The sequence below is a fragment of the Pungitius pungitius genome, chromosome 19, assembly GCF_949316345.1.
Source record: "Pungitius pungitius chromosome 19, fPunPun2.1, whole genome shotgun sequence".
In the NCBI taxonomy this organism is placed as follows: domain Eukaryota; kingdom Metazoa; phylum Chordata; class Actinopteri; order Perciformes; family Gasterosteidae; genus Pungitius; species Pungitius pungitius.
The window spans coordinates 16291655-16312177 of NC_084918.1; the positions used below are offsets into that span (position 1 = coordinate 16291655).

General features: G+C 43.0%; 2 protein-coding genes across 2 annotated transcripts in view; both read right to left on the reverse strand.

Moving 5' to 3' along the window:
- Positions 1–810: 810 nt before the first annotated feature.
- Positions 811–2491, reverse strand: LOC119198822 (C-C chemokine receptor type 3-like). The gene is made up of 2 exons (XM_037456355.2): positions 2322–2491; positions 811–1734 (listed from the first exon to the last, which is right to left on the reverse strand). Exons 1-2 carry the CDS (start codon positions 2489–2491, stop codon positions 879–881), a joined length of 1026 nt encoding a protein of 341 aa, XP_037312252.1. The 3' UTR covers positions 811–878.
- A 3741-nt stretch (positions 2492–6232) lies between these two features.
- Positions 6233–20523, reverse strand: part of si:dkey-225n22.4 (collagen alpha-1(XXI) chain) — a 28271-nt gene continuing 13980 nt past the window's right edge. The window contains exons 19-32 of the mRNA XM_062559081.1: positions 16922–16957; positions 16539–16574; positions 16401–16454; positions 14842–14895; positions 14156–14209; positions 13565–13636; positions 13115–13150; positions 12260–12304; positions 9517–9549; positions 8835–8981; positions 8546–8600; positions 7633–7827; positions 6992–7069; positions 6233–6659 (exon numbers count right to left, since the gene is read on the reverse strand). Coding sequence (XP_062415065.1) covers positions 6472–6659; positions 6992–7069; positions 7633–7827; positions 8546–8600; positions 8835–8981; positions 9517–9549; positions 12260–12304; positions 13115–13150; positions 13565–13636; positions 14156–14209; positions 14842–14895; positions 16401–16454; positions 16539–16574; positions 16922–16957 — 1083 coding nt within the window. The 3' untranslated portion in view covers positions 6233–6471. The remainder of the gene's footprint in view (positions 6660–6991; positions 7070–7632; positions 7828–8545; positions 8601–8834; positions 8982–9516; positions 9550–12259; positions 12305–13114; positions 13151–13564; positions 13637–14155; positions 14210–14841; positions 14896–16400; positions 16455–16538; positions 16575–16921; positions 16958–20523) is intronic.

Genomic DNA, 20523 nt, shown 5'->3' on the forward strand with positions numbered 1-20523 from the left:
TTGCAAGAGCCAAAGAAAAAACAACAAAGTTTGACTCCATTTTTTAGTGCAACTTTAGTGTCAAATAAGCACATTTAGTACAGTTAAATTACTTTACTTTCTTACACAATCGGCTCAAGCTGATCATTTAAAGTTTCCTCTCCCTGTATTTAGCTCCCTTTTCCCTTTGCCACCACACACAGAGGAGAAAAATCTAAAGAATCAGCAGGCTTGAGTTTAAAAATGAAAGATTCTGCCTGTTCTCTCCCCTGTACAGTCTTTTTACAGCCGTGTGTGATTGGCTGCACATTAAAACGCAGCTCCTCCCACTTTCTCTCCATCCAATATGGAACTGAACCGGGAATCTCGCTCTCCTGACGGTCCCTCGTTATTTCTACATTAGAATCCATTCAATGAATAAAACTTTGGCCTATGGCTTCTTCATGTAAACATAACATACCAGGCGTAATAGCATCATCATCCAATAGAAAATACACTAATCATAACATCTTAAATCATCACAGTTCATAAAATCTTAACCATTATGTTTGAAATATGGTCCAAAATCTAAACATTTGCCCGGCAGGACTTTCCTACATCCTACATGCTCCGAAACGGCCTGACAGGAGAAAAAAACGTCCAAGAAAATATGGGAAGAAATCCATGGTTAAAGCGTCCTTCCCGCAGGCTTAACATTATGGCTGGATGTTATGTGTAAAGTAAATGAAGGTCTTATAAAATCTATTTAATCATAGCGTTCCAACATAAAAATAAAATACTAATATCTAAGAACACACACGCTACAGTTCTAACAATAGTCATGATCACACATATTATCATTTCTACCACTAGGCGTGCTCCTAACATAGCAGTCCTTAAAAACACAAGGCTTCCCATTTCTAGAGATAATTTTTTGTGCTTTGTGTAGACATTTTGCTTCTACTCTGTAGACCGACAGAAACATCCTTCTTTAACCCTGGGAAAGTTTTTACCAACAACTGTCTGAAATACTTCTGGAACTTTTTCCCAACAAATGTGTAAAAGACGGGACTGATGCAAAAGTAAGCGTAGGCCATGACACGAGTGACTTCAAGAGCATAATCTATTTTCTGCCTTGTTTCGCAGTCCGCGTCTTCATCATTCATCAGCATCAGAATGTTGAATGGGGTCCAGCATGTGAAAAACAGCAGGACAATGACAAATATCAACCTGACTGTCTTGAACTTGGTGACGATCTTGGATGAAAGGACAGTGATAGCAATCTTAACATAGCAGTAGATGGTAACAGCAAGAGGAAAGATCAAGAAAAGGATAAGCTGAATGTAAAATCCAAAGTCACTGAGCAGCTTTGCTTGTATACCAGGTATTTCATTAGGATACTCCTGACAGTACGTTGTGTTCTCGAAATCAAAAAAAGCCTTGTGTAGGATCATGGGCTTGATGCATGCCAGGCAGCTGACCAGCCACACCACCACGCAGGAGACCGCCGCATACCTTTGACTTCTCAATCGCGAAGCGCCCAGGGAGTAAACCACTGCAAGGTGTCGATCGAAGGTCAAAAGGGTTAAAAAGAGAACGGAGCTGTAGGAGCCCAGATAGTACACGGTGCCATATATCTTGCACATGACATTGCCGAAGATCCAGTTGGAGAGCTGCAAGTAGATTCCCATAAAGGGGAGACTGCTCATGAAGATCAAGGAGGACACCACCAGGTTGACCAGCAAGATGTTGGTCACAGTGGTCAGCTTCTCAAACCTAAAAGGAGGTCGTTTTAGCAGTTAAGAGACTACATGTTTAATGGTCACACAAGCACTTTTGATCTGATGTTTCACACTGACTTGACGTGGCTTCAATGATCAGCGGGCATGCGGTTGGAAAAAAAAAAATATTTGGTCCAGTATAAGTTAGTCCAGTATAAATGCTGGACTAAGCATGGCAAAGACACCAGCATTTATACATTGTGACAACTTGAAAGTGATCACCAGTTTTAGAGCAGCTGTTCTGGTGCGGTGGACCCGCCCTTTTTTGGGGATAATGAGTTTACGTGGCCCGGTGTGAAAATAAAGGGAAGCACTTCCTGGTGTTCAGAAAATTGGTTCTGAATACGCTGAAATCTGTAACATTTCTCTCAGACAAAGCTCTCCAAAATCAGAGTAAATCTTTTCATCATGGGTATGCCATTTTCCGATAAGAGGCCAAAAAACCAAAAAGGGTTTTGGATTTTCACCGACTACCTGTAACCGCTTTAAACAGGTAAACCAGACCCCCATTTACTTGTGACGGATTACACATTTCTTCTGAATTATGTTCTCAGTCTTTGAATTTAGACCTGCTCCACTCACCGATGGATGATGAACAGGACGAGTCCATTGCCAACGACACTGAAGACAAACATAAAGTAGAAGAAGATGGATAGCTGAGCTCCCAGGAGGTTGACTGACTCTACACTGCACGGTGGGACCGGCTCCATGTTGGAATCACTGTAGTCGTAATCTGGTGTGGAAAATGTCATCTTAAATGTCGGTGTGGAAATCTGTCAACAACAAAAGAGCAGTCTTAAACATTCCTAGTATGATGATGTCAGTATGAATGAAATGAGTCCAAAGTAAATCCTTTATAAAAATGTGTACAATGTGTACAGGTACGCATAAGGGGACAAAGCTGGAACATAATGCTGTTGTTGCATGCAACAAACACAGGGAAGCCATTAAAGGGAACGATGGCTTGAGCTGACTTACCGCTTGGCCAGAAGAGAAGCTTCTGCTCGTTCCTTGACTCGTAGAGCCTGAGCTGTCTGACTCACAGTGAGTTTAAGCGACTGTGATAAGTCAGCCACAAGTGTGTGACTGTGAATAAGGGGGAGGTATTGGCTGAAAGTACTACCTTCTGTGGCAACACTCCAAATCACTCTCTGCCTTCTCCCAGGAGCGCCCAGTTAAGACTCTAAAGCTGACACGGCGTCTGTGTACATCAAATGTTTAAACAAGGGCCATAGACTTCTGTACCAGACTAACTTTTGATAAGACAATTTTAGTTGTCCACTGAGAAGGTTGGGACCTTGGGACCCCAACAGTCTTACAGAAAGCTGTAATATTGTTATTGTTCCATTCCATACACGTCTGTAATGTTGTATCAGAACCATGCTTCTCTATTGATCTGGTTTGAATGGATCCAGACCCACTCCGCCATAACGACAGGCTTTTTCGTCGGCACTATGTTGGATCTTCTAATCCTTTTTCATGGTAAAATACATGCCAAGGTTTTTGTGGTAAACCTAAATCTTCTCCAGAGACACAGCAATAGGGGGAGGAAAAGCTATTGTGAACCTTCAGCACCAGCCTCGTTTCCCATAAAAGTCTGGCTTCACACATTCTTATTCAGGTGGGGGGGAAACGCTTAGGCACAGGGGGTGGAGAGTTCCATGTGATAGGTTTCCATCATGCAATAAGCAACTATAATCTAACAGAAGCTGGTAACCGTGTTGTTGAGTTCAAGGTGAACCCGAAACAAAGTAAAAATCGAAATATTCTTTTAAAATATGTTGTGTACACTTAAATTAGCTGACGATTCAGTTACATTAGAGAGAGGAGGCATGATCTAAAATACTTTTAGCATTTATGATCTTAATGTACAGTTACAACACGCTTATACACTTTAATGCAGGAGAAAACCCTTGTTCCATGGCTGTCCTGCAGCACCTCTATCGGAGCGCTTGTTCTCCCTCTAGAACGACCCGTCGGCCCTCATTGGTGGACTATTAAGCCTTAGGAAATGAAAAACTGGAGCCAGAGATGGTTCTATTCTTCCTATTTCATTTGATTTGGGAAGACATGCTTCAGCGCCGACGTCACTGGTGCCTGATATATTTCAGGCTGAGACAATTTCAGGGACCTCTAGTGGGATTCAGTTTATCGCTAACTGGGTTCAGTCTACTGGGAAACATTCTTTCCGTATGTATTTGATCCAATAATATTTTATTTCATTCAATTTGTGACTTCAATCAGATTTGTTTAGGATAAACATCCTTTGAATTTAATTAAACTACATGGACAGACTTATTGGGCTGAGGGACTTTGACGTGAGACCGTCTGCAAAGGATTCCTGAATGAATGAAAAATAACAGCAGTGAAATAAATGTTAGTGCTCAGTGGTGTCTTTGATGGACAGTTCATGTAATGTATGTAAATGTCATGTAACGTTTCTGGTAAAGTGTCCTTATCACGTTGAGAAATGATGAAACGTTACAGTTATCGGTGATGTTAACCCAAGTATGCAAACTTAGAAGATTGACCAATTTGACACAGGAAAAGCTGAAAGAAAAAAAGAGAAAGAGAAACATAAAAGGTGACAGTCACAACTTGCATCTCTGTATAAATGAATTAAAGCAAACCTTTACAGTCAGGAGAAAAAACGAAACAGGGTTATTCCTTCTTTGGTTTAAATGAATTGCCATACAATATAAAAACTCTTTTTATTCATTCAATAAGTACGTATAACTTAAATTTTCCACTTAACAGTTGTAATACATTTGGTAAATATCTTTGCCGTTTACTTCAAATACGAAAATTTAAGTTGGGAAACTGTGCAAACCCCCGTTTTTTTTCCCTCTCACTTCCTCTCTGCATGTTTGTTGACCCCCCCCCCCCCCGTCGGCCCGCTGCGACCCCCAGTTTGGGAACCCCTGAATTGAGGGATCTACTGTTTGTCTAATTCAAATAGGCTTAGACCAGAGGGTCAAAACTAGAAACTGGAACTACGTTGAGGGTCGAAGGACAGCAGCATGTAGCATGATGAAGAACACAGTAGAATCCATGATGAAGAACACAAAGAAGACATGTCCAAGTGTCTTATCAAACAGATCAATAACCAATTTGTGTGAAGGATCTTTTTGAAACAAGCTGAGCAAAACATTAACTGCACATAAAAGTCACTGTTATAAAAATGGTTTATTTCAACATATTATTTTACCACACACATTTTACAATAGAATTGAACATAATAGTTATAATATATATAATAGTATTTAATATGTATATTAGACATAATATTTAAAATATTTGGAATCACTTTTTCAAATGACAAGTCTTGTCATGATATGAATTTGAAAATCCCATTTCACACAGTTTGGAAAAATCTGCAGTGAACAACTGGAGGCAGGAGCAGAGACCAGTTCCATGACAGTGATGTATTTCTAGGGTACAGGGTAGAGTACGTGGTTGGGTGAGAAACACAAGCGTCTGGAATGTCTCATACCAACAGTCGTGGTTCACCCAACCGTAGCCTCGGGTTTCTTTGGTAAGGACTTGTTAAGTTTTATGGTAGATTCTCCAGTGTCCTGACCTGGAGCAGATGGGAAAGCAGGGTAACTGCACAGGTTGCAAGACTTTCATCCAGGTTTCATCCAGAACCCCTTTGAAGCCAACAAAACGGATTTTTACTCACAATTGAATCTACATGTTGTAAATTATTGTGTCATGAATTGAGGGAAAGTGGGAAAGTTTCTAGGAATATCTTTTTTAGTACTGTTGGATGTGACAAACAACGTACTGCGGGCTATCACTCAAGAAGTCTGATTGGTGTTAAACCACTTTAGTTTTAAATGCAATAATGCCTGCAAAGGAAAGTACAAAAGAAGCAATATAAAAAAATGCATCGTTTGGCAATACAAAGCAAAGTAGTGTGATATCTTCACACATTAAAATCATATTTCCATCAACGATTTGAAAGGGAAATGCACTGCAAAAACACCAACTATATGATATTAATATGTACTAAAAATGTGTTGTCAGGAACATAGTCTGTTGTGAACCCATAAAAGTATTCAGCATCAGCGAAATTGAATCAAATTCAGTGTTTAACTTTACAAAAGTAAACATGATGAGACAGTAGAAAAAAGCAGGAAAAGCAGAACTCAATGAGAAAAATATATCATAGATATTAAACCTTTTGAAACGTATCCAGGCAACCGATAATACGGCAGCACTTTGCACAGAGCAAAGGCAACAGAGCCACGGACGAGTCTCAATTCTCCTCTGTTTGCCACACAAGAAAGCCTTCTGCTGAGGCCCAAATGCATGCAGATGTTGTGCCATGTAGTCCATCTAATACGGTTTGCTTAGGTCTGTTGAAATGATTCATCAGTTTTCTGTGCACGCATGTTGCATTGAAATGTAACAGGACTATTGCTCCTCTGACTGAAAACACACCCTCTGAACCGTTATTTTGCAACTTTGCTAGTCTAGAAGTGGATAAAGCCAAGTTGCTCTTTATCATAGCAGCCTGCTCACCGCCTTTAAGCATGAATTCCAAAGTCATGAACCAACGTTCTTCCTGTTTTGCTTAAAGTCAACTATCGAGGTTATTTCTGCCTCCAGGAGTAGATGTTCTCTACACACTTTGTCATGGAGAAGCCAACCGTCCCACGCCGCTCAGTCGATCAGGGTTACAGCAATGGGCACGTTCCGCAGGAGCCCTTCCCCCACAACCATGTTATCAGACGTTGGGTCCTTTGCTGTAATGTTCCCTTAGGTTGTAGGTCTGATAACATATTGAAACATCACAAACCCCTTGAGGCCCTGCATGGCCCCGTTTACCAGGTTCTCCTTGTGCTCCGGGTTTTCCAGGAATACCTTGGTTTCCTGGATGGCCGATTCCATCGAATCCCCGAGGACCTTGAATCCCTGTAGCAATGAAGGTATAACACAGCTGTTCCTGGTATTTCTGCCTCATTTATGGTAAGAACGTTCTAATAAATTAGCTCATCTTTCAGTCATCAATTACATCTATCAATGTATTAATCAGCCAGTGTAGCTTACAGAGAAATACAGCTTTCCCTCACATTTCTCCCTCCCCTGTCACTAAAAGTACTATTTTATTACAAACAGTGTCTAATCAAAAATACAACACTATAAAGAGCTCTGATGCATCCTTGCACACCAGATGCCAGAAAGGGTTTCTGAAATACTGTCGTTTGATGGGTGAAGACATTTCAGAAAATTATTTTTTTAGATACCTGGATGTCCAGGTGGTCCTGGAGGTCCATGGTAACCTTCTCCTTTAATGCCTTTGAGCCCTCTTGGTCCTATGTCACCTGTGGACATAATATGTTAACTTCTATAGATGAGCTGTCCGGATGCAGGAACTTAAATGTTATGCAAGATTTCTAATTCTGATATTCAATTGTTTAACAACCTTGATTTATTGAGCCTAATTATCTGAAGCACTTAGTTGAATATTTGGGTAATATTCTTGTGGACACTGTAGCATCAATGATTATGCACTGAAAATTTCGCTTTAACATGAAATAGAATTATGAGCTGTTTAAACTGAGCTCTAAGAGAGTAAAGCATATCATTAAAACCGCTAATGACCAGAATAATACATGATTAGAAAAATCTATAGATGACTAGGCCTATAGCAAAGTGTAAAGGAAATGTCACTTTACAAAAAGCAACAGTTAGAATTTGTGATGGTTCATTGACAGTGTTTGCCATCATTTTTGGGACGGGCTTTCCGGGACAGAGGATGTGTACAGATTGTAAAACTCTCTCGGGAAAATGTGTCCTTTGGGATTTTTAACTATACAAAATTAATTGAATGGAAATGAATGACACAGAGTTGATTATCCCTTTTAAAAAAACATATCTACATCACCTTTTATGCCTGCAGGACCCTGCATTCCAGAATGTCCAGGGTAACCTGGAGTGCCCCTCCTGCCAGGGTAGCCTGCAGGGCCCATGGAGCCTTTGGCGCCTGGTGCTCCTGGCTGTCCCGGGGGTCCCTCCACGCTCTGGCACGGCTCACACTTAGCTGGAGGGGCCAAGGTCTGGAGCAGTGCTGGGAGCTGATCTGCAGGGCACAGCCAAAAGGTGCTGGGTATCAGGTACTATTTTAACTATCAGCTGACATTTCTTAACAGAGTCTGACCATATAATACGTCTTTAGGAATCTCTGCACTGTTAGGTGCCCTTATGTCTGAATCCGTAGCCAATAAGGAGCCTTTAAGGCTAAAAAGATATTGTGTCCTTTCCAATCAATTAAATCTGCTGGCTTTTGTCTGTTCTCCTCTTAACCTGAAATGAATCAAGGTTGACCATCATTGTTAATGATCCAATTAGAGCGAGAGCACATTGATTGACTAATATATGTGCTGCTAACTCTGCAAATTGGGCAACTACCTTTGCTGACAGGATTAACATATATCTCTGACTACGTCTGCATCTAATCAGGATGAAAATGTATTTTGAAACTTTATCTGACTTTTCTAGCACAAGTTAATGTCTGTTCATTTAGGGAAAGTGGGGTTCAAGTGCCCACCTCATAATGCAATCAATGAACAAACCAATGATGGATTTTGGTTGACGACAGAAAAAATCAGTTCCTGGGCAATTATTATTTATTATTAAATCATGTATTACCATATTACTAATTGAACAAAATGACAAAAAATGGAAAAAAAGAAAAATATCCCCTCAGCCATGAGGAGCATTTGGTGTCTTTGAGCGAATTCTTTTGGTTTGGCATGTCGGCACTTTTTAATTTCTAAGTAAAACAAACCAATACTTACTACGCAGAACATCAGTGCACAGCTTTAGAAGATATTCGTCTGAGGGAGGCTTGCCCTGCAACACACACAGTTCCACTTTGATTCAGCTGTGGGAAAACACAGCGTGGCTGCAGATTTAAACCATGGTGTCAATGCTTCACTCTCTGACGTTACACTGTGCACCGTCACTGACAGCAGCTTCCATTAATCCTGAACACAACGGCCCCAGCCGAGGCAGGAAATCACTGATGCCTTCTTTCAGCCCATCTATCTTTGTTTTTTAATCTTCTCAGAGAAGGTGGTCACTCACAGGCTTCCCAGGATATCCCGGTTGACCTGGTCGCCCCGGCAACCCGTCCTGTCCAAGGAAACCCCTGGGACCAGCAGGTCCCATGTGGCCCATGTCCCCTTTCTTTCCTTCGGGCCCCCTGTGGCCTGGGTCACCTGTCATTCCTGTCTGCAGACACAGAAGGGAAAAAATATCTTACACAAGGAGAAATGATTGACTGAAATATGTCACATCACACATCATCATTTTATCACCTCTCCGAAACATTCCCAGATATTGTGTTCTATACTCCAAACTTTTACGCTTTTAAAGAGTTTATTCTTCTTTTAGAGCTGTCTCTAAGTGAAAACGGGTAATGGGTGTGTGGGATCAGGTCAATTATACCCAAGAAATCTACACACAATATTTAAAAGGCATCAACAAGACATTAAAAGAGCCAACATTAAAACAGATGTATCATCATCAGATGACGTCTGACCCACTGAGGGAGGCTGTATCTCTGCACACAGTAATATTTTTGTACTATTTGATATTTCAGATGTGTGCGCCTTTAGTAAAGAAGGTCTTTGTGATGTAGGGTTTGGCCCGGGGGGCCATACTTCCCCGGCCTGGGGGTATTGACTATGCATGTCTCCTATAGCTTAACAGGCTTCTCGCTGTGCTTCGGAATAAGACCGAATGGATTATATCTAATTTGACAAACCTCTCCTTTCCTTCCCATGGGTCCCGCTTCGCCCTGAACGGAAAAAAGAGAGGGGTAAGGGTGGGGGCAGAAGTGGGAGAAACAGAGACAGTTAGAAACGTCATATCAGAGGACAGAAGAACTCGCTGCTTCGCCTTGTTGAAGCAGAACCGTTCACGTTACTGTAAAATCACAGAAGATTTTAGGTCATTGTAATCCATTCTCTAAGGCATTTTATGTTTCTAAAAAAGGCTCCGATTGTGTTCTGCTTCCCTTAAAATGCTTCCTCTTTTTGCGATTGCATGTTCTTTTTTACTGGTAGGTTATTTCAACACCCCTAGGATACAAGTAAGAAAATGTTTTCCAAGGATTTGCATAAGATGATCAGGGAGTATTTTTTGAAGCATGGTGATGCCCACAGAGGCTGTTGTGGAGTGCCTTACAGCCCTCATCAGCGACCGACCTCCCGTGGGACCCTCTGGAACACACCACAACCCTGTCTCTCCCCATTTTGGCCATTACAAAAGACGGATAAAAGTGCTGCTCTGGAAGAGCTTTGAGTGGTCATAAGACTATAAGTCCAGCATCTTCACACTCAAACACAGAACATACAGCAGGAAGGTTTGCATTGTGCATTGAAACGTGATGGCCTCCACTTTTGATATTCAAGGACTCACAAGAAGCTGATTGGGGCCTTGTGTCACCCTGTTGGCCAAGCCACTAGCTGCTGTTGTCTTTTTAAGCAGACACAGTTTTTACATCCGTGTGTGTGTCATATTCTATCTATATCATTAGAATTGCACAATCCACATTGACTTTAAGTCAACATTGATGATGCATCCTAGCAATGATCACAATCATTAAAAGTCCTTAATAACGTCCCCAGTTCCATCGCAACTGAACAAACTCAATCTACTTAGGAGAGACAAACATTTGCTTTGCCAAATATTAGCCGTGAGGTGCTGCTGGGTTCGTTTTGCTAATGCTAACACTGGGGCCCTCATGTACTTACATTAGTAAACGTAGCATTATCAGCGCCACGGCAAACAGGCAGAAAGCACTCGCTGTGATACTTCAGTTCACGTCGTATTTACAAAGCATGCAGGTGATCAGGTGATCAGCGCCGTGCAAGGCCAACTACACGCCACATAGGGAGCATCTAAACGTCCACGTGAATGGATCTGCTTCTCTCTTTTATCATGGGTCAGCCAAAGTCGAAACACCAAAAAAACCAATATTCTGTGACAATGTAGTTGAGGGGTTAATTGGACATCAGTGATATGGAATATGAACGCTGAGTGTACGTACCGGGCATGCTTCTACGTGCACATTGCGAAACAACGACGCCTGAAGTGGGCACAAAAGCGTAAATGGTGAAAGGGTTGGTTTTTGTGTGTTGCCTTTCCAGTCTCGACCAGCCAAAGCTCAGACAAAATGTCAACACCTGCTGCCGTTACAGATGCCACCTGCCCATCGGGAGCAAAAATAATTCACAACGGAGACCCTTTGAGAGTAATCTGGGGTCCAACATCCTGCCCGAGGACACCGTCCAACATGGACCGCATCGGAGGAGAACACGGGCGTGAATGAGGAAGGACACCAGGAGAACACAACACACTGTGGAGCAAACACTCATTCATTTTACCCAGTAAGTAGGAAGTAAATAAAGGAAGAAAAAAGATGTCATTCCAGCAGTAAAAATACTTGTGATTCATTGCTGATGCATTTAGACCTGAGAGTGTGTCTCAGGTCTAAATGCTAAGCTGCTCTTGACTCTGAGAAATCCACTTCTTTAATCTGTGTCCCAAACAAGACTACACCAAACCTGGCTCCAAGTTGAACAGACTGAAATTAGTTCAATCAGTTTTACAAACCCTCTTCTCACAGCCGAAGCCTCATTTCATTATTTTCTAACAACAAAGTCACTTGTGACCACGTACAACCTCCACAGTCTAGAAGTTCCGGTGCCATCCTGAGATCAGTCCTTTTTCCTCTCCTTGTGACGCAGACTGCTTCTGTTACTCACACCAACGGGCAGAGTTGTGTATTTGTTCTTTGGATGAACGAGCTGTCCCCTACAAGTGGGCACTGCTCTCCTACTACGCACAACAGTATTACCGATTGTTGGTTTCCCCACTGTTAGACGCACAGACGTTGCTGTTTTTTCCCCTAAAGGTTCAAACCTAGCGGCTGTCTGTGAGCACTCTCTGCTCCTCTTACTAGACAAAACGAATCCAATGTGATCATCCAGGAGAACATAGAACTTTTGTTTTATATTGATTGTGGTGGCGAGCGTGGTTGGGGCTCGGCTGCAGGAGAGAGAGAGGGGGGGGGGGAGCGGCTCAGGTAACGGCGCCAGGTGGAGGCGTAATCAGCCCAGCTGCAGCTAATAACGAATTGCTTCTCTCCCTGGCTATTTAAACACAGTAGCGGCGAGCTGGGAGGAGAGAACGTTGATAAATGAAATAAAAGTCCCTTGAGACGCAACCGTGCCGTGTCCTCTTCCTTCTGGGAACCCCTCCCCTGAACCCCTCCACCTCACATTGATATACCATCCATTCAAGTTCTTGGTGACTTGTATCAGGAGATGTGTTATTAACGACTGACAGATATTGAGAAAAAATACAACCTCAAGATCCGACCACTATGCAGCTCGTTGTAAGTGATGAGTGGAGATGCTTCCCTACCCAAACACACAATTGAATCTCAACATTAAAAAAAGCTTCACTGCCACCCAGTGGGGTCAGTGCAGATCTACACTCACAGGTACACCGGGAGTCCCTGGATCTCCATCTCTGCCTCGCTCCCCCTGGAGAGACACACATCATGATTAAATGTTTGTGGACGTTTGTTTGCATACGTGCTGGTTTGGCTTTGTGTGGTGTGTGTGTGTGTGTGTGTGTGTGTGTGTACGTGTGCAAGGGTGAGATTGAATGTGTGCAGCGATGGCGTGATGTGTGTATTTCACTGTGGAGTTCCATGTCTTCATTCTGTCTGTGTGTGTGTGTGTGTGTGTGTGTGTGTAGAGAGAGAAAAGGTCATGATTACTACTATCAGCCAATAAGAGAGGCCCGGGGAGGGACAGGGTGGGAATTGGCTACTGGTGACCTTTAACAAACCCGACTTTTCATCTCTTTTCCTGCAGCACTGTCACACAGCGCTTCTTCCTCTGCTCCTCACAGCTCTCGTTTCAATTAGGGCTGTAAAAAAGGCCACCACTTGTGACCGATGCTTCCTCTGTATCGATGCTCAAAGAGATGGAGTTTGTACCGTATTGACTGTCAGTATCTTAATATAAGGTATGACATTGCACGTATGGCAATGGAAGATTATACAAGGCCATTAAGCCCCTTATTTTGAAAGATAAAACGAGTTAAATGAATAAATATCTGAAACACCTACTTTTTACTGACATTATAAAATGTGTCTAGTTACTTCCATACATCTGTACTTTTTGTCCTGTGACATTCTCAGATCCTGGCGACCCGTTTCTGTGGAATCATCATGGAAAGGCTCCTCTACCAACATTGGTTTGATACCTTAACTCGTTGCGGGCGAGTCATGGAGGGCTGTGAATTGGTGTGATTAAACATCCCAGTGTGAGTGTTGGGTGTAATACCTGGCATCCTTTAGGGCCCGTCTCTCCTCTCCCCCCCTACACATACGTGGAAAATTAGAACACTGGCCAACTTCGAGGAAGTGTCACATCCTAATCGAGGCGTGCTGTTAGAGGAGTCAGCAGAGTGAACAGACTGATGGGGATTAGGGCGCCTCGTATTTATGAGCTTTCACGCACTGCTTTTGAAGTGGAGAAGGACGACCTTCAGCACCATTGAAATGAATTATGTCATCTAAGCACAATATGAATAAAAGATTTACAAGTATATATCATAGCAAGCCCTTACTACCTACAGTCCAACATGCAAATGAACTCCTCACAGCCAAGGCTATAAATCATTTATAACGTCGCCTCTGTTACCGTTTGTAAAATTCATTCATTCTAAACTAAACCATCGAGGTGTTTTATTTGAAACGGTGCATGTTGGATAACAGATGAGTTGACTTTCACCTTGTGACCTTTGAACCCAAACAGTCCCGCGGTACCCGGTAGCCCTGGAAATCCCGACTCCCCTGCTGAGCCCTGTGGAAGTGGAAGAGGATTTATGTGTGGAAATCAATGGCTGCCATTCAAGAAAATACAGTGGTCCTATTCCGCTGCGTTCCTCAAAACACTTCACTTATTTGAATAAAAGTATAGATATCAATTATAAGCAGCATCCAAAAGGGAAATATGAACATTCTGGCATGATGAGAGAGTGATGTTGGTTCAGAAAAAAGAAAATGTAAAAGCTGTGGATGGGGCACGAACACAGATGGTTCCAGTATGTAGTCGGTACCCCTGATTTCACGCTTTGCACTAAAGACGACAATCAACAGCAGCAGCAGTCAATCGACGTTGAGGTTGCCAGGTTGGGTCTGTAGTTGTATTATTTCCCATGACACAGCAAATTTAGCTGAAAATGATATTGTGACACTGGATAAAATGTGAATACCTGTAATGATGTGGCCTAAGAATATACAAAATACAAGGAGGTAGAGAAAGAACAACAAGCAAAGAAAGACAGAGAGGAAGGGGGACCAATGTGCTGGATAACCTCACCTTCTGGCCTGGTGGACCAGCGGGCCCGGTGGCTCCTGGATCTCCACAATTACCCTAAATAAATGACATGACACACTTGTGAGGGCCTTCTGTTGATGACACACACCTGAGTGTGCTTAGGTAGAGTAGCCTACTTGAGGAAAGGTACAATGTCCTTTGGAACTAGTCAAATACAATGTTTTTCTCTTCATAGTTGCTTGAACAAATCTTGGGCTGGTTGGTGCATCCCAGGTTAGAGCTGCATCTCGGCACAGTTCTCCATCACATGCATCAAAAAGTATCATTCTCCTTCCCAACCTTTCAGGGATATACCGTCCACGCACCAGGGCTGAAAAGTTATGATCATCTCTGTCCTGATCATCTCACTGTGTTGCAAATGATAATATATAACATATGACAGAGTACCCCCTTCAGTCTGGGACTACACCCCTGAATTGAGTTCATTATGGGAAAAGCTCAAGAGTCAAATGTATTCTTTGAAGGGGAAAAAGTGACACACCTAACGTCCAAATGTGAATTGTCTGTTGCAGTGTGGCACTTACATTTAGAAACACCAACAATTTAATTGCAAACAAGTTGCCTCCCTCTCAGCAAAACGCTGTTTTCTCTACGGGAACATCAGGAGAACTGAGAGGGGGGTTGCAGCAGCAGCACATTAGCATAAAAACTCATTATAACGTACGGACCTTGGGACCATCTGGGCCAAACTCTCCGGGCGGCCCCGCAGGCCCCTGGGCTCCCTGGATTCCCTGGACAGAGAGAGATATCGAGGGAAAAGAAGGAAAGGGAGGATGGAGGGGACAAGGGAGGAAGGGCATGAGAGGGGTGAGAGAAGGAGATGAAAGAGACAGGCACAGTGCTTTGGGCTGGATGTGACAGAGTTTGTGATGGCTTAGTCAGAAGGTACTGAGGGAGAGATGAGGTGGCTTAAGTCCACTCACAAAGCACACGCTGCCAAACAAACCCATGCACATCCACACGTTTGCATATTCAAGAAAGCGTTATGCCTTTCCCAGAGAAACACCTGCAGATGAATCCACAGTGTAGTAATCGGATTGACTGTGAGGGACAATAAAAAGGTAATATGAGCCCCAGGTGAATAACAAGCCAAACATAACGATATAGATCCTCTTCATGGACGGAATCCGATGGCACAGGTGTAGAATATCAATTAACCACCGTTCTACATTTGATATCCTCCGACATTTGTGACCACAAAGTCACGTTCCACTCATTCAAGGTGTGGAGAACTCGCGGACAAAGTCTTTGGGACCTTACAATTGGTTTGACGTTCTCAATCCCCGTAGGCCTGCTCTGAAGCATCCTATATTTCAACCAACAGGGGGGGGGTCTGGACCTATAACCAGCTCACATGGAGCACTTCTATTTCAGCTGCTGCACCTTTCTGAGGCTTGGCGGGACACCAGTGGTCGCTGCGCACTTCATTACACACATGTGTGCTGTCTGGCTTCCCCCAGCAGAGGGCTCAGAGCTACAGGCACACGGTCCCGGGATCACACGGAGGCCAACTCGCACTGCTCGGCTGTAATTGCGTGTGTCCATGTGTAATCTTGTTTACCAGAGGGGGGGGGGGCGCCCTGACTGTGTGTACGGCTGTAGACCCACACGTCTGACTTTAATTAACAGCCACTCACCACCTTAATGGCACCGCTAAGTAAATCAAATGGGCTCATATGGTGCCGGGTAGAATTAATGATCTCATTATAATGGGTATTGTATTCTAGCAGAAACGAGTGCAGTGCTCAAAGACTAATGGGTAGCGGGGGGACCCTTACTCACTCACAGGTAACCATTTGTAATATCCTGTTGAATATGTTGACCCCTTAGGATTCAAATGTGGACGACGTAGGGGATGTTAAGAATTATAATTCCATTTAAACATTATACAATAATACAACTTTGGACAGATTAATAATATCGTTTAAATTTAGGATTTAATTTCAAAATTGAAAATCTTTGAAGAAAATAACTGGCCCACCGTAAAGATCCAGTGAAAGGTTGTTTTGACTGACGTATGCAAGCAGAAAGTGACAAGAACCCACCCGGAGCGTGGACCACTCACCAGGTGGGCGTGAGAACGTGATCCCTGACAAACTAGCACAACCCTCTAGTGCAGTAACGTGGGGACTCATTGCTATAAAGGGGTCATTATTAGGAAACACCAGCGCATTGTTTCAGCATGCTGAAAAAAGATGAAAGAACTTAGTGATGATGTTGAACCAACCAGCGACCCGTTTATTCCAGGTAGCCCTCGTGGACCAGGCGAGCCGCCCGAGCCCTAAAAGGGATCGAAGGGAAACAATCAACTTAGGGAAATGGCTTCAAGACAACTCTAACGCGTCATCGTCGAGTCTCACTGTACCTGAAGTCCCTTTTCACCTGGAGAACCCTGGACACCCTGTGGATGACACAATAAAGGTGTGAATATATACATGAGGTCTCCATCTTTAGTGGATGTATTGTATCCTTATTCTTAATCGTTTGGAACATTTCAATAACATCAACATGCTGGTTAATATAATTCATTGGATTAATAGCCCCCATATTCAGGCCTTCAGTGATGTTCTACACAGTCCTACCTTAATGCATCCACCTCCTAATACCCTCATTATGACGCCATGGCTCCAGAAACTTCACATTTAGACAAAAATGACTTTCGAATTCTGACTTGAAAATAACTTAAATATCCCATAACTGCACCCTGTAACTATTGACATCCATTACATGATCACAATATCAACTCACCGGGGCGCCTTGAGCTCCGGCAGCACCCTGCTCTCCCTGAAGACACAACAGACACGTCAGTATTTCTCCTCGGTCTGCCATGTGATCATCATCACTCATTCATATATTCCTGTAAAAAACATGATGAAATATAAATATAATTCACACATATTTATAGAATTCATCAAATTGTTAGGACAATGCCAATGGGTGTGTACTACTTTTGCTTGAGTGCAGAACCTGGCTCTCGTCTCAGCTACGTCAGCCAAAGGGAACCTGCGTGAACTTGTGTTCCTGTTTTCGGATGTGACGCACACATTGTGTGGTGTGGAGAGCTTGCGGGGCAGGAGCTTGTTAAAACAAAAATAAACAGCAGCAAACAAACTCATTTTCTTCCACAACAAACACAACTATTAAAGTTTTAACCATCCTCAAGATAGCAAAGCCCTGCGACATCAACGCGTTCCAGTGGGGGCCACGCTAGCATGCTAACACGCTAACACACGGCCGCTGGCAATGTGAAACAAGCTGTAAAATGTATTCTGGAACGGCAAACCATTCTTTTGTTAGCCACACGCATAATTAAAAATCTAAGTTTTAGTGGGCTTAGTTGGCACCATAGTTGAGGACAAATCTCCACAGAATCTCCAGACTGTGGGAGCGTTGCGATGGAGCCAGCTCTGCGTCAGGAGATGCGACTGGATTGCCACACACTCGAATCCAGGGGTCCCCAACCACTGGCCCGTGGGCCATTTGGTCCCTGGGCCACTACAGAAAATAATACTTTTTTTCAGTTTTCCGCCACCAGTGGACAGAAAGCGTTGGATTACCCCCTCCGACAGACGGTTGTTTCGTTGTGTTTATCCGTACACGCCAAGACCAGTCCGCGAAATACAGTCTAACATTACAACAGTCTGTGAGGCAAAAGTTTGGGGACCCCTGCATCTATGATATGTATTTTATTTTGATCGCACCCCGTGTGCAAGTCACAAGCGCATTCCAAGTGGATTTGGTGCCCCAGAACCACAAGGCAGGAGGAACTTAACTATGGGGCGCCGTTTGTTCGAAAATCCTGGGCAGTTTTCGTACATTTCGTGTACAAAATCGTGTAAATACATGCAACAACTTTTCGAAGTACAATGTTTGACAGTAACAAAGTTGTTAAATAATAAATGTTATATATAAATGTTATATATAAATGTTAAATATAAATGTAAATGTTAAATCACCGCGGCCGTTTCCCACCCCGTCGATCGGACCATCTGTAACGGCCGCTGATGGTCCAATCGACGGGGGCTAAATTATCAATTTGAGTATAGCTTTGCAAATGATCTGAGGTGTTTAGTGAAATGAGTTTGTGGGTTCTGTTTTGAAAAATAAAACTAAACCAATTTAATCGTGCTTATGCGATCGAGAAAAAATGTCAATGATGCACAGGAGGTAGGGGCTAAATATGAAGTGGGGATAGGTTCCAGAAAAATATCCCAAGCTTTAAATTTCACAGAGCGCCATAACATCCATCATCAAAAAATGGAAAGAATATGGCACCACCACAAACCCACCAAGATAAGGCCGTCCACTCAAACTGACCAGCTGGACAAGAAGATGAATCAGAAGCAACCAGGAGGCTCATGGTGACTCTGGAGGATCTGCAAAGGTCCACAGCTGAGTGGGCAGAATTACTGTGTACTCAACAAATCTGCCATTTCTTTTAGTTTCACTCTGCAGACACAGAACTCACCAACATACATTTGAAGTGCACAGTTCTGCATGTCGGCAGCGAGGAAACAACTGAATTAGCTCTCCACTGTGTTTACTTTTGAAGCGTCTCGCCGCACTACGTACACTAAGCCATGAGAGGCAAACATCCCATAGTTACACCACCAAGACGCCCACCACGGTCCAATAAATGACCAGATGACACACACTTGCGGACGACAAGAGAAGCAGCCTACGCTGCTGCTTCAGCTGGGTAGAGTCTGAGGAGACGGTGAGAGCCTAACTAACTAGAATGGGGATGTAAACTACAGACAGTTAGCAGAACCGCGCAATAAAAAAACATGTCTGACAAGATCATTTTATATCAAACTCAACAATGTCTCCTGCTCCGTTTCTGCCTGCCCATCCACGAGGAAGGGCTGGAGGAAAGAGGGATTCAAAGAGACAGAAATCCTCCCGTTGATGTGCTTTGGGCATCTGATAAGAATGCAGGGAGATGAAATGTCCATCATCATTAGGAAAAAGACAACCATCGTTAAAGGGTTGATCTGCTCAAGTGAGTTTTACTACTAAATTACTACTGTCCACCCAAGAAAAAATTCCCTCTAAAAAGTGCAAAGCTGACCTTGTACATTTAAAGCAGGAGAATGGAGTGGTGTGCAGGAGAAGTAGAGGGGACATTCAGCGAGCAAGCAAAATGTAAAAAAGAGAAAATGTAGACTGAACTGGGCCCTTTTCTAAACCAAAGGAAATGCAGAGTGTGTGGGGTGGTCAGAAGAAAGACAACAGGGAACTTTGTTCGGATCTCAAACAACAGTGTTGTGTTAGTTGAGGTTATCTCCAAACCAAACAACGTCATGTACCAACAGGAACACGGATTATTGGGCCCCCCAGCGTGAACAAACTGAGAAACGGGTAACTTTCGTGAGAGAGCCCTCAAAGCTAGCTACGTAGTGGCTGACTTGCCCACCCATCTCAGCCGACACTCCTAGTAGCTGCCTGCAGAGATGCTCGGCTCTGAGTAGATGATTTGTTTTGGCTCTTTTTTTGTGTAAAAATGTTCAGACAAACATGCTCAGAAAAGAAAAGCAGTGCCACAAAGAACCTAAAGACAACCTGCCAGCTGCTACACAAGGGCCTGTTAATTCTAACCTCAAATGACGGCACCGCCACAGACAGCATGTCTGTAAACTGTCATGAACAGCACCCCCCGTGTGCTTGTACAGGGGGGTTAGAACGTGCTTTGTGGGAGTCGTCTTTGGAAGCCTCTGTGTTGCACGTCTTGTTAGTACTTGAGTAAAACAGCACCTGCAATGTCTCCATGATTAATCACCTCATCGAGCAGCTTACTGAGTAATGACAGAAAGATTCTCAGAATAACAATTTAAATGTATGTCAACAGTTATTCTGGTAATGAGGATTCTTAAAGTGAAGATCATTTTATCTGCTGCCCAAGGTGTGGACCTTGAAGAATACCTTGAATTCAGGGTGAAGTCATGTTTATTTTTGTTGTCAGAAATAATTTCAACGTGATTTCTAAATGTATCACTTTCTTCATTGTTAAAAAGAAAGACAGTTACTTACTACACCATATAGACGTAGCTGGAACTTATACATGAATTTACCACTAATTTAAACCCAGAGGCTTCCCTCTCCTTTGTACAGCTTTCCATTTTGATCACTCAAACATCTTTTCGAAAGTCATCTTATAGGTAACAGTTATACTACAAATAATTATAGGGAAGAAATGTGTGATGTGAAGTATTTTAATCTCCATGTGACCTGGAAATAAAACATAGCTGCATCTGAAAATACTTAAAAATCAGTGTGTGATAATAAGCTGATTATTTTAAATTTGTTTGACTTGAGTGTGAAACATCAAATCCAACAGTGAAGCTTGAAAG